This window comes from Nilaparvata lugens, chromosome 1 (assembly GCF_014356525.2).
Source record: "Nilaparvata lugens isolate BPH chromosome 1, ASM1435652v1, whole genome shotgun sequence".
In the NCBI taxonomy this organism is placed as follows: domain Eukaryota; kingdom Metazoa; phylum Arthropoda; class Insecta; order Hemiptera; family Delphacidae; genus Nilaparvata; species Nilaparvata lugens.
Window position 1 is genome coordinate 24,667,200 of NC_052504.1, and position 15,296 is coordinate 24,682,495.

A 15,296-nucleotide genomic window follows, 5' to 3' on the forward strand; every position below is an offset into this window, starting at 1 on the left:
AAAAGATTTAGATGAGGCAATTGACTGCAGGAATATCAAGTTGCTCCCACTAACCAAAAGAGAGCAAGCACAACATAATGCAGCCAACTTCTGTGAGGCCTGCAATGAACGGTTCAATGAAGATAAGGTGTATGACCATTGTCATATAACTGGTATCTACCGGAATGCATTATGCCGTAAATGCAACCTGCAGCGACAACGACAATCATTCATACCAGTGTTTCTCCACAACTGATCAAACTATGATACACACCTTATTATTCCAGAGCTGGGTGGAGATAAGGATCAGCTGTTTGTCATCCCAAACTCATCAGAAAAGTATATATCATTCACCAAACGAATATCTCCAAAAATGCACCTTCGATTCATCGATACATTCCGGTTTACACCTGATAGTTTAGACAACCTGGTCACTAACCTAGTCAAATCAGCATCAAATCCTGAAGACTTGTCCAAAGTGCTGTCACATACTGCCAAGGTGTTTGGAAACAAATTGAGCCTTGTCTCAAGGAAAGGAGTGTTTCCATACGACTACTGCGATTCATGGCAGAGACTCGAAGAAACATTGCTACCACCCAAAGAGGCATTTTTCAGCAAGCTGGTTGATAGGAGTGTTAGCAGTGATGATTATGAACATGCTCAAACTGTGTGGAACCAATTCAGTTGTAGAACTCTAGGAGAATACAGTGACCTGTACTTGAAAACAGATGTTCTACTGTTGGCCGATGTCTTTGAGAGCTTCCGCGATGTATGCATGAAGACTTATGATTTGGATTGTGCGCACTACTTTACATCTCCAGGCTTTTCCTTTGACGTCATGCTGAAATATACTAAAGTTGAGCTTGAGCTCCTTACTGACTATGACATGTACATGTTTATCGAGCGAGGTATCAGAGGAGGAATAACAAATTGTATACACCGTCATGCAATTGCCAACAACAAGTGCACTGGCGCACCTTGGGATCCAGAGAAGCCTACATCCTATCTGTTATATACAGATGCCAACAACCTATATGGCTGGGCAATGTGTCAGCCAATTCCATGCCGCCAATTCCAATGGATGGATAAAGAAGAATTGGAAGCAGTGACAATGGGTATTACAGGTTTAGGGGATAATATGGAGATTGGATACATTCTAGAGGTGGACATTGAATACCCTTCCAACTTGCACAGCGAGCACAATGATTTCCCATTTCTTGCAGAGAACAAGAAAACTCTTAAATCCAATCATGTACGACTCATGACAACCCTGTATGGTCGGGAACATTATGTATGTCACTACCGCACCCTAAAACAAGCAGTACAGCATGGGTTGAAGATAAAAAAGGCTCATCGAGGTGTGCGGTTTGAGCAGAAAAACTTTCTAGCATCATACATCATACTTAATACAAAGCTAAGACAGCAGTCAAAGAATAAATTTGAAAAGAACTTTTTCAAACTCATGAACAATGCTGTGTTTGGTAAGACAATGGAAAATGTGCGAAAAAGAATGAGCATGGAGCTAGTGAATGATGAGAAGCGATTGTGTAAACTCTAAGGTTCAACTTTAAGAAATTTATATTGATTTTAAATTGGTAATCAATAATTTTTATGTAAAGTGGACTGTATTGAATAGAAAAGAAACAAGTGATATCTCTACAGAAACAAGTACATGCAATGAATATATATAAAAGAACAACTCACCGAAAATCTGCAGAGTACCTAATGTAATATTTATATTATTGAGCTTACAACTCCCAGGTAAGGTATTCAGGTGTCCCCGAGGTAGGAGATGAATCAAGGATGGTGAAAAGGCAAGCTTAATTGTCATCTACTGTTGGTAAATTCGGCTTCCATCATATAACGTTGCACATATATTTCTGACGAGATATTTACAATGTCTTTAAAGACTATAGAACGGTGAACTTTCCAATCGAAAAATAATAGTTTAAAACTTTCAACTAAAGGGAGTTTGGCAAACACTCTTCCAAACGTAGGTTTATGGTGTACGATTTAACATTAACGAAAAAATAATAATTTGAAGAACGATTTTCTTCTGGGAATGATCGACGAAAATTACCAATTCCCGACTCGAGGCAAGCTATTTTCAAAGCGAGACTGGACTGAAAAAGACAGCCTACCGGCTAGTGAGCGCGACGCACTCAAGTGAAAGAAATATGAACTGAACGAGGAGCGCGCGTCCAATTCAAAAACGAAAAATGAAAACTAGAGCTGGCTCCAACATCCCCCCCCCGGCTGAAAAGCTATTTTCAGACAAGGCTAGAGAACAAAGAAACAAAAAAAAAACAATGAATTAACGACAAAAGAAATAAAAATAAAACAAAACGAGAATAAAACAAAAAATGCAAAAGGAAAATTATTGAGTAGGCAACGGATACAACTTGGTAGCCAGCCTTTTGAAGCGACCATTGGCGCATCGCACCATAGCCACTCGAACGACACCGTCAGCACCGGGAAATACTTCCTCAATCACCCCCAGAGGCCATTTCAACGGTGCGACATTTGGTTGATCCACAAGGACGATTGTACCAACCATGAGAGGGGTGGAATCCTTACACCTTTTCACACGGGTTTGTAATTCATGTAAGTATTCTTTGCGCCAACGACTCCAGAAAGACTGAACCATTTGATTGACTAATTCAAACCGATCCAAGCGATTCATTGGACGATCTTCCACATTTAACATAGGAAGGTACTTAAGAGGTGTCAAAGTGAGAAAATGAGCCGGTGTGAGGGCGAGGGGTTCACTCGGATCCGCGCTCATTTGACATAACGGGCATGAGTTAAGTACAGCCTCAATTTGAACTAAGACAGTGTTCAATTCTTCGTAAGTCAACAACTGGTTACCAATAACTCGAAACAGGTGTGACTTTACTGATTTTATATTCGCCTCCCAAAGACCGCCGAAGTGAGGTGAACCTGGCAGGATGAAACTCCACTCAATGCTATGATCAGCAAGTTCATTCTGGAGCAGGTTTTGATATTCCTTGGAGTTCAGCATCCGTGACAATTTTATTAGCTCATCATAGGCGCCGACGAAGTTGGTACCATTATCGGAATACATGACCTTACAAGGACCTCGTCGAGCAAGGAAATGGCGAAAAGCTGATAAGAACATTTGGGTCGATAAGTCCGAAACTAATTCAATGTGAACGGCTTTAGTTGCCATACAGACAAAAAGACAAATGTACGATTTAAATATAAAAGGATTCCGACGCCTGGCCATGGTGATTCGAATGGGTCCGCCATAATCAACTCCACATTGGACAAATGGTTTAGACGACAGAGTTCTACAGGCTGGCAGATTGCCCATTTTCGGCGGTGTAAGAGTGGGACGATAGTGAAAACACTTGTTACATTTTTGTACATGACTCCTTATAAGGACACGGGCTGATAAAATCCAATATTTTTGTCTCAAAATAGACACCAATAAATGAGGTCCAGCGTGACAGTGCTTTTCATGAAAATAATCAATCAAAAGTGTGACCAATGGATCATTTTTCAGTAATATAATCGGATGACAGCTGTCATAATTCAACTCAGAATTTTGTAAACATCCACCCACACGAATAATATCATGATCAAGAAAGGGTGACAGTTGTTGAAGATGAGAAGTACATTCTTTCCCAGCTTTCAATTCCAGTAATTCTTTCGAAAAATGAATTTTTTGTACAACTTTACACAAATGTTTTTCCGCCAAATCGAAATCTAATTCATGAGGTTTAGGCAATAGACAAAGTACTTTCAATATTAACACCATGATACGCAATAGACGTTGGTAGTTGGAACAACGAGCAATTAAAAGATGAATCGAATTAATAGATGACTTTTCCGACTGTACTACAGTGACAATTGAGTGAACCTTGACCTCAGGTAGACACTCTATAGGTTCCAGATCGACCTTGACGGGCCAATCACTCTCTTCTAACATTAGCCAAGAGGGGCCAGACCACCACAAATCATGATTAATTATTTCAGAAGGGGATAAACCTCTCGAAATGGGATCAGCTGGGTTTGAATTTCCTGCCACGTGTAACCAGTCGTTGATAGGACAGTCTTGAATTTTCGTAACTCGATTAGCGACGAAAGATTGCCATCTAGATGGACAGCCCCTGATCCAATGTAAGACAACAGTTGAATCCGATAATGCAACTACGCAAGTCACGTGACAACGAAGGCTCAAAACAGAGACAACAACCTGTATTAATTCAGCGAGCAAGAGTGCCGCGCATAATTCAAGCCTAGGTATGGATAAAGTCTTAGATGGCGCGACTTTTGATTTAGCGCACAACAATGTGATAGTTGCAGGTTGCATATCCATTTGAGATTTTATGTAGATCACACCACCATAACCTAAAGTCGATGCATCACAGAAACCAATGACAGTAATTTTCGAATCATTCATCACTCCTAAATGACGTGGTATGAAGAGATTGGACAATAAAGGGAACTCCTTCTGACATGTCTCCCATTGAAGCGCAATAGAGGGAGGTACTGAATCGTCCCAATCAAGACCAGCATTCCATAATTGTTTAATTAAACATTTAAGAAACAAAGTTAGGGGTGACAAGAGTCCCAAAGGATCGAAAATGCGTGCTACTACCGATAAAATGTGACGTTTGGTAGGAACAGACTGATTAGGATTCACTGAAAAACAAAACGAATCACTACCAGGTTGCCATTTCAAACCTAGGACAGCCAACAAATTTCCCATCTCGAAATCTTTAGACAAGGCCGATTTTTCATCTTCCGAGAAATCATTCATCAATTCAGGTGAATTGGAACTCCATTTAGTAAGTTCGAATCCGCCTCTCTCGAACAATTCTTTAGCCTGACTACAAAGACGATTTGCTTCACCTAAAATAGACACACTTGTCACCAAATCATCCATAAACATGTCACTCGGAATACGAGCTTTAGCATCAGGGAAATTTTCACCTTCTTCTTGAACAAGTTGATGGACAGTTCTGAGAGCTAGAAACGGTGACTCACTCAGACCAAATACGACAGTTTTTAATTCAAAAATTTGTATGGGATCATTGGACAAAAATCTCCATAACAAACGCTGAAATTTGCGACACGATTCATCGACAAGAATCTGTCTATACATCTGCTTTATATCAGCAGTTACAGCGATAGAAAATAACCGAAAATTGACTAACAGAACGAAAATATCCGTTTGCAACTTGGGGCCGATATGAAGTATATCATTCAATGATACTCCAGTAATAGTTTTCGCACCTGCGTCAAAGACAATACGCAAAGGTGTTGATTGACTCTGAGTTTTGATTACAGCATGATGAGGTATAAAATAACCACCTTTATCACTCTGATTTTTTATCAATTCCATGTGTCCTTGTTTGAGATAATCCAAGAGGACATCGTGATACACTAAACGCATGTTTGGATCACGTGCCAGTCGTTTCTCCAAACTGATGAGTCGACGTTCTGACATAGCATAAGAATCACCAAGACAATCAGGGGATTTTGAAAACGATAATGAGACAACGAATCCACCCGAATTTTCACGACGAACGGACGATGCAAAATTCTTCTCGCATTCCAACTCATCAGCAGTGAGTTGTTTTCCTACATCTGGAACGCTTTCCACTTCCCAAAATTTTCGAACTAACTTATCCAACGGTGATGTTAGACAAGTCATCAAACACGTTGAATTTTCTGAAGATTGAGTTAAAATAGGGGCTCTACCCATCAAAATATAACCGAAAACACTTTCCAAGGCCATCAAATAATTCGAATCAATTTCCACACGACCATTTTGGAAAATATGGGGCACTAATTCAGCTCCTATAATAGCGTCAATTTCGCTGGGAATGTGATAACTTTCATCAGCAAGTCGAAGACCAAACAAATTTGATAATTTAGAATTATCAATTTTACTAGTGGGAAGCTGTTCCATGATTTTTTCGACAACTAATGGTTCAATGGAAAATTTAACACTAGAATCGAGTCGAGATTGAAGCGTGACAAAAGTACGACCAAAAACTGATTGCGAATTTCCGCCAAAACCATTCACAATTAATTGGAAAGGAGAAATCGATAGTTGCAATTTACGACAAAGTTTACGAGTAATGAAATGACTTTGACTAGCTGAATCAACTAAAACTCTTATTTTGTGCAATCTACCTCTCTTATCAGGTACCTCGACTTGAGCAGTTGATAGTAGAACACTATACGGTGCCGACTTCGAATCGATAGAACAACAGGTAATAGTATTATTTTCTACCTTTTTCGCATCCGAATTTGATGACAAATTTGAAGCATTTCCGAAATGTAAAAGCGAATTATGCTTCTGACTACATTCCTCGCAGTTGGAAGAAGTACAATCTTTACTACGATGGGCTGGCGAGAAACATTTCAAACAGCAACCCTTCTCCTTAACAAAACGAAAACGGTCCCAAGGTGGTAACTGACGAAAAAGACGACAATTGATCAATTTATGATTTGTCATCGAACATTTCAGACATTCTGATATTTTTACCGGTGATTTGGTCACTTGCGAATTCGATTGAACAACCAACACTTTGGATTTTGGTATTGGTTTCACTACTGGCTTGCATTGTTTAGACGATTCGTCATGCGGTAACGATTTAATCTGCCTTTCGATGAATGAAACAAAATCAGTATATGTGGGATCATCCTTAGTATGAACTGAAGCTTCAAATGCCTTTCGAGAAACAGGATCTAAAATTTTCAATGCTTGGAACAGAAATATTGCATCAGATACATCTTCACCTCGTAGGCGTTTTAAAGCAGTAATTGAACCACAGAACTGATCGACTATAGAAACTAAACCTGCACGAGACTCAGATTTTAGACAATTGAATTCGAAAATTTGTTTCAAGTACACATTTAAGAGTGAGCAGGGGTCATTGAACCGCTTAATTAATGCATCCCAAATAATTCCATAATTATTAGCAATAGGTGGTAGATGACGTGAAATATTAGCCGCTTCTCCAGATAGTTTGGACACCAGATATTGGACCTTTTGTTGATTTGGAATCGATTTGTTGTCATGAATCATGCATTTAAACATTTCGTAGAATACCGCCCATTTTGATTGATCTCCGTCGAACACAGGAATTTCAATTTTCGGTAAAATATTAGACGAATCCTTATTGGAAGATACAGGTTGAGCCGGGGTAGAAACACTAGGTACAACCTGACTGCGTTTTTTCAATTCACTAGCAATTGCTTCCATATGTTCGAACATTTCCATATGTGAACTACTAAATTTGGGTACAAATTCCGGGTCTTTTTCCATTTCAAGCTCCTGTATTTCCATTTCAACAGCTTCATAATCCTGAACAGTTTTAAGAGTGGAACTATAGAGAATTAGAAATTGTTTAGCACTAGCTTCATCTTTTAAAGCCTTTTTCGACAATTCGAAAGTACGTTGAATACGATAGAAATATTGCTCAAGTTCAGCTCGTTTGAGCTTTAACTTCTTTTCACTCATGATTGGATATTGGAAAGGTCTTAATGATTTTCATTTACTAATTTTCGAATAAAATTACGAATGCAACAATGAACGATTTTCATTGATGATTCAAGCAAGCAAAATGATAATGTTAGTACAAATTGAACAGAGAAAGCTCAATAGACGAAGCAAGCTAAGCGATAATGTTATCAGCATTGCAAAGTAACGGTTCCGATCGGACAATAGAGATAAGAGTGAACCTTCTGGGAATGATCGACGAAAATTACCAATTCCCGACTCGAGGTAAGCTATTTCAAAGCGAGACTGGACTGAAAAAGACAGCCTACCGGCTAGTGAGCGCGACGCACTCAAGTGAAAGAAATACGAACTGAACGAGGAGCGCGCGTCCAATTCAAAAACGAAAAATGAAAACTAGAGCTGGCTCCAACAGATTGAAGAAACTGATTGCTCGACCAGTGTACAAGGATCGTATCATATTTGGAGAGAATATTTGTGCTGTTACGATGCATAAGGAAAAAGTGGAGCTCAATAAGCCAATCTATATAGGGTTATCAGTGCTTGACATCAGCAAAACCCTCATGTATGAATTCCATTATAACATCATGAAGCCCATCTACAAGGACCGTCTTCAGCTCTTATATCAAGATACTGATAGCTTGTTCTACCTTGTCAAGACAGAGGACATGTACAAAGATATCATCAACAACCAACAACTGAAAGATACCTTTGACACCTCAGAGTACCCTCCAGACCACCCATGCTATTCAGATGCAAACAAAATGGTGCTTGGTAAGTTTAAAGATGAATATGCTGGCCGAGCACCACTTGAGTATGTAGGCTTACAATCAAAGCTATATGCCTGTAGGTGTTACAATAGTGATCCAAATCAGCTGACAAGTGGATTGATAAAGAAAGCTAAAGGAGTGAGGAGACCAATACTTGGGCGAGAACTCTCAAAAATGCATCCAGATGCTGAACGTTACATAGGCTTCCAAGACTATCTGGATTGTCTATATGGTGACGAGGATATCTATAGAGAACAAGTGATGTTTGGTACTAGGAAACATCAGATCATGACCCAAGTCATGAGAAAGAAGGCATTGAGCAAAGCTGATGAGAAGAGGTATATTCTAGATGATGGAATTACAACTCTTGCACATGGACATTACAAGATCCCCACTCCAGCACACAGGGATGAGGAGAAGGATGAGGAGGAGGAGGAGGAGGAGGAGGAGGAGGAGGAGGATGAGGAGGAAGAGATGATTGACTCTCAAGAAATTCCCAAGGTTCAGGCAGCTAGCAGTACTACAACAGCTAAACGTTTACATTCCTCATCACATGATGAGCTCATTGATAAAGTCAATGAGTCAGGAAGCAGTACTATCCCTGCTAAACGGTCATGTCCCTTATCAAATGATGAGCTTGCTGATATGACCAATGACTATAAAATAGAAGGTGATGCATCCCAGTACAGCATTTTGAGAAAATTGCTTGAAAAGTGACGTCATACCTCATGCCAGGAAGTGTCAACAATCCATTGCGCATACGCAACTGTCTCCACCCATCGCTGGATTTCCTTGAAGCAGTTATCACAAAGTCAGTCGAGGTGTGCTCATCCTGCTATCAACATGGGCTGTCAACAACATCCAGTACTTCAATCAGCAATGGCGCCAGCAGATCCTGAATCACCATGCCCTTGCGGTGATTGCATGTTTGTCATGAGTGCAAGGTGGAGTGTTGAGCCACTATTCAACATTGGAGAAGGATATTATGATCCTTTTGGAACTTTCGAGAATTTTGCTGATGTGATTTCTTCAACATTCCCAACAGCTACACTTCATCCTTGTCACAATAGACAGATGATGATTCTGAACTTTCCTTATAGCTTTGCATTTTGTGAAATGTGTACTAATCTAGGACCATTATTTGACTATGTGCTGTTAAACCTCGATGATTGAGATGTTATTTATATATGTCTGATAATATTCTTTGTTTCAAATGCGCACTAAAGTATGACTACAATATAATTGTATCAAATCAACTGTCTCTTATTGCTCAAACCTCTGAATCATGTAGAAGTAAGAGTACAAGGCGTCTCACATCCTGCACTATCAAAGTGTAGAGGTTATGAAAAGAAAAAAGTTGCAATCTCTATCCTCTTCCACAGGATATGGAGAATGTTTGGATTAGCATAATAGACTATTCAAAGTTGATGACATAGATTTTATCAGTCAGTATGGATAAGACTGTTATAGCGAGAGAGCTGCACAAGCAGGCTCGTAGGAGGTTCCCTACTCGAATGGTTACTGTGAAAGGTCTTGATGATCTTTATCAGGCTGATCTTGTAGAGATGCTACCATATGCAAGACAGAACAAAGGCTATAGATATATTATTACAATAATCAATTGTCTTAGTAAGTTTGCTTTTGCTATACCAATTAAAAGCAAATCAGCTGATGAAGTGGTTAAGGCAATGCAGCCTATATTTGAACAGAATCCCATGAAGAATTTGCAAACTGATGACGGAAAGGAATGGTTTAATAGTAAGTTTCAACAGCTTATGCAAAAGTATGGCATCAATCATTATTCAACTTTTTCTGATAAGAAAGCATCTATAGTTGAACGTTTCAATAGATCGCTCAAACATCTTATGTGGACAAAGTTTACTGAACAAGGAACCTATTTGTGGACAGGCATCCTAACCTCACTCTTGAAAGAGTACAATGAACGGGTCCATAGAACAACAGGTATGCGGCCAGTTGACGTTAAGAGCAAGAAGCATGAGAGGCTGTTGCTTTCCAGGCTCAGCAAACAAAGGCAAGAATATAAGGAAAAGTTGGTCAGCAAACCTCAAAACAAGTTTTATCCAGGTCCCAGTCAGAGTATTGAGCCTGGTGATAAAGTGAGAATCAGCAAGTATAAAAAGACGTTTGACAAGGGATATCTAGCCAATTGGACTAATGAACTGTTCACAGTAAGACATGTGCGACCTACAGTGCCTGTAACCTATGAATTGGAGGACTATAGAGGTGAACCCATTGAAGGAGGATTCTATTCTGAAGAAATTGTAAAGACAAAAGTGCCCAGTGTTTTCGAAATTGAGAAAGTGTTGAGGAAAAGAGGGAATAAACTGTTGGTACGCTGGAAAGGATATAGCTCCAGTCATGACTCATGGATTGATAAGAACGATCTTGTGTAAGATGAAACAGGTTGTGCAACAGAAAAACCAGTTTAGAGTTATCGATTTTGACAAAGTGATTAGGGGGTGTGGCTTGGTGGAAATGGATACAAAGAAAAAGCGTCATGGACCATTGTTCCCCAATCATATGAGATGTATTATATGTGGACCTTCTGGTTGCGGTAAAACCAACCTACTATTCAATATGCTTTTTGATGAGAAAGGAATTCAATTTTCAAACATCTACCTTTTTTCAAAGACTACATTCCAGTCCAAGTATGAGCTGCTCCGTACAATCATGCAAGAACTTGATGGAAATGGAATAAACTATGTCGAGTGTGATACAAGTGAAGAAATACCCGGGCCCGCATGAGCTGCCACCCAACTCAATAATTATATTCGACGATGTGATTTGTGAGCAGCAGGATACCATCAGGAAGTACTTTAGTGCAGGCCGACACAGTGACGTTGATGTGTTTTATCTAGCACAGACCTATAGCCGCATTCCAAAACAGCTGATTTGTGACAATGCAAACTTTCTTGTCATGTTTCAACAGGATGAGCTGAACATGAAACACTTGTACCGAGATCATGTCGGCGCTGACATGACCTTTGATCAGTTTAAGGATATGTGTAAAAAGGTTTGGTCAGTTGGGGGTGCACACTCATTCCTAGTGATTGATCGGACATTGGACAGAAATGGAGAGCGCTACAGGAATGGACTTGATACGTATTTAGTTGATGCATAGTGTTAGTTGAGCTTCAGTATATGTTAGTACACTGAGCAAGATGGACGTCTCCAGCAATAGACACCGTCAAAAGACTGTAGAAGAGATTGCACCAACCATCAAGGCAATTGCAAAGTTGCGACGTAACATCAAAAGGAAACACAAGGAACTGACTCTTGGAAGACAAGTGGCAGAGGAGCAGCATGCAAAACACTTTAAACCACTAACTGAACCACTTGACAATATAGTTGAAGTTCTCAATCAGCATTTGGCAGCACCACCACCACCACCACCACCACAGCCAGCAGCAGCACAACCACTACATGAACAATCTCCAGAGCCACGCCCACATCGCAGATGTTTTGCAGTTCCTGTAGGTCATCATGCACCACATACACCGCCACCTACACCATTGCTGTCCCGACCCCTGAAACAAGCGGTAAGACGTCTGCCCAAAATTGGTGAGGAGACTCCTTTGACCTTTGAAGGGATTGGAGAAGCTTCACAGTTAAGCCCAGTTCCAAGTACCTCAAGTACTGCACGCAAATTGTGGCCATCTGCAAGTGCCAATGATTATGAAAGTGATGTGATGGATGTGGATGAGGAGGAGGAGGAGGAGGGTGCTACTGCTCAGGAAGCATTACTAACCAGCAGCCAAAAGAGGATTCGACAAGCAATGACCGAGGTTGGATTGACTGGAACACCAGTGGGGCGTTATCTCCATAGAGCTATGAGTGGTGATAGCAGCTCTGACAAAACATATGGACCAGAAGTTGTTGGTAATGACTACTATTTGGGTAACAAACTGTTAACCTTTGGAAGTGATGGAAGAAAGATTGTTCTGACTGACCCTAACAATCCTTCAAACGTGACTAGATTTGATGCAACACGTGGACTTTGTGAACTCATTTTCAAAAAGAAACCCATTACTCCATTGGCTAGTGATGAGGTGGCATACACTCGGATATTACACATTACAAACTTGTATAAGGAAAATCATGATCCGGATGGTAAGAGTAAAAACTCGAATGATACAAAGTATAGAACAGTGATCCATAAACTGCTCAATAATGCTAAATCCAAATATAGCAAGGTCAGTGGCAGAGGACTTGTGGCACCATTCAATATGGTGGCCAACAACCGTACCAAGATTGAGTACGTCTACTACAATGATCCCAATGAACTTGTGGACAGGCTGAAACTATTGGATCAGTCCAAGGCAGTTGGCAACACTGGACATGAGAATGAAATCAATTCAATTTTAGAAGAGTTGGTAGAAGGTGGCTACATAGTTGCTAATCCTGCATACTAGTTTCACTATATAAGAGACATTGCTTTGCTTATGTATAGCAGTCAAGTCATGGATTCCATAGGAAACATTAATGCTCACTACAGGCGTTTGACCAATTTGGGAAATCCACGTGCTGACAGGGATGCTGTCAACTTTTCAACATGTAGAGAACTGATTTCAATGTGGCTGCCAAAGACAAGGGACAATACCACATCACAGGTATTCACAAGTCTCAATGATTCAATACTTACTGATATGATGGATCCAATTAAGCCTACTGATGGAGTGAACAATCGATATCTTGAGAAGAGGCTGATTGAGTTTGCTGGTAAAATGTTTACAATGTATTCAGACATATTTCAGACACTTTCGCAGTATCGCTGTAGCTCTCGTTGCAGAAGGTCGTTTTGAACCGATGCTCCGTTATCGTAACCTTCTTATCTTTGCTATGCAGTAACTTTATTCTACAGTCGTGCCTCTCTTTTATTAATTTGGTTAATTCTGTACAGTTTTTCACTTGTTTTTCTTCTTCTTCCGTTTCCGAACTTTTTTATTCTCCCGAATTTACCTCTAAAATGAGTGATTGTGCGAGTTGCAATTTGTCCGTAAATCGTTCGGCTAAGGACGGAGTGTTGTGCTTGCAGTGCGGCTTAATTTTCCATGGGAAATGTATCAATGGTGGAAAGATCTTAAGTGAGCCTGAACTTGAACTTATGTCAAAAAACTGGTCGTGTAATAACTGTTTATCGAAACTGAGAATACAGCGTAATAGCAGCTCAGATACGCCAGTGAAAACTACACCAGGGAAAACGGCTACTGGTTCGGATTCTCAAGCTTCAAATAACACTGACACGTCAACAATAACAAAAGACGCTTTTAAAAAATTGTTATTGGACTTAAAAAACGAGATTCTTAGTGGTCAAGCCAAGCTAGAGAAATCGCTTGATGCGTGTAAGCAGCAGCTCAGTTCGAACGCCGTTATTCTTACAACACAGAGTGAAATCATTAAGGCACAGGAGGAAATTATCTCATCTTTAAAAATGGATAATATAGAACTGAAAAAGAATGTCGAACTTTTGACCAATAAGTTGGATGCACTCGAGCAGTATGGCCGGAAGAATACGCTGGAGATTCGAGGTGTGCCGGTTGCTGATAACGAGAATGTGGCAGATTTGGTGATAGCGACATGTAAGGCGGTTGGCGTGACTGTGGGAGCCGAGGCGATTGACGTATGTCACCGCCTAAAGAAGAGTGCAGCGCAGCCGACGCCCGCCATCGTCGCCAAGTTTGTGCGTCGCGACGTCGTTCACCAGGTGCTCGCAGGCAAGAAACAGTTGAGGAAGCTGTCCTCTCGAGTCTTTGGCAATCAAGGTGACGATCAACCAATTTATATTAATTTGTCATTAACTCTAGAGCGGAAAAGGTTACTAGCTCAAGCTAAAAAAATTCAGAAGGACCTGGGGTTCAAGTATGTTTGGGTTGACTGGGCTGGAAATCTAAAGGTCCGAAAGGTGGATAAGGGAAAGGTGTTTACTATAAATACAGATAATGATCTAAACGCTCTTATGGCCACCTGTACTTGACTCCTTAATTTTTCGAAAGAAGAATCCAACTTAACTGACTGATGGTACCTATTTTTATTTGATAATGTAGATTTTTTCCCAAATAAGAATAATTCTAATAATAATTGATTATGATAACTATAAATTCGAATATCAAATGAACGATAGATGAATATCAATATTTATATAGCTATAAAGCTCTAAATTGATTTTTTAGTTCTCCAACTTACATATTTAAGCTTTTGTTTCTTTTCCCATTACTTTCGTTTAATTATTTCCAGTTATATTTTTAACTTAATTTGAATATTATTTTTTCCCACATCTCAATATCATGCGATTTCTATTTAATGATTCAAATGTATTGCAATGAACGAGAAAAGCGTATTTCTTTTCTTTTCCCCTATCCATCCTTGCTTTTCTGTAACAAGTGATTTGTATCTTCGTATTGTGCCTTATAACGGAGGGGGATGTAATGGGGTGAATTCTCAATTGTGCTTATTCTAAATGTGTGAATTATGTGAATGAAGTGAGAACGCTGAGATGACTTTTATTTTATATTCGATTTTTATTTCACTTTATTAATGTACATATGTATTTTTTATGAGATGTTCATAGGTCTTAGTTATTTTTGGAGGGGATTATTGCCTTGGAGTGAACGGAGAGACTGTGTTAACTAGTAAAAAAGAATATAAATAAGTAAATAAAATATAAAAATTGATAAATTGCACTCTAGGCTGCAACGGCTTACTTGTCAATTCAATGTTTGATTCTTGTTCTTTTCATGATTTTGTTCCTCGGTAAAACTTTCCAAGCAATCTTATCATTAGAGTGCCTAGTCCGGGTAGCATTGTCGACCCTGATCACCAAATTCTCTAATTACAGTTCTCTTTCAAAAATACAGCAAGATTCCTTCATCTACTTCTGTTCTTATCGTAGTAACAGTTTGCAATAGAGCAAAAGTGATGCAGTTTCTCCTCTCGCTCACGGCGGTATCTCTCTCTTACATTAAGCACTTTGTTTTTATTTTTATTCTTATTTTTATTTTCGTTCATCGATAGTAGCCTACTATCTCAGT

At 39.6% G+C, this 15,296-nt stretch overlaps 1 protein-coding gene across 1 annotated transcript; it reads left to right on the top strand.

Moving 5' to 3' along the window:
- The first annotated feature begins 352 nt into the window (after positions 1-352).
- LOC120354212 lies at positions 353-10,661 on the top strand. Its single transcript, XM_039441241.1, has 3 exons — positions 353-1,521; positions 7,893-8,585; positions 10,097-10,661. Exons 1-3 carry the CDS (start codon positions 353-355, stop codon positions 10,659-10,661), a joined length of 2,427 nt encoding a protein of 808 aa, XP_039297175.1.
- Positions 10,662-15,296: the final 4,635 nt, after the last annotated feature.

Bases quoted from the DNA above. Each gene is read 5' to 3' on its own strand.
- LOC120354212 (XM_039441241.1), top strand. From the start codon at position 353: ATGCACCTTCGATTCATCGATACATTCCGGTTTACACCTGATAGTTTA. The intron at 1,522-7,892 runs ATTGTGTAAACT...TGGCTCCAACAG, and splicing joins CTAGTGAATGATGAGAAGCG to ATTGAAGAAACTGATTGCTC. The intron at 8,586-10,096 runs GTATATTCTAGA...ACGTTTCAATAG, and splicing joins AGCAAAGCTGATGAGAAGAG to ATCGCTCAAACATCTTATGT.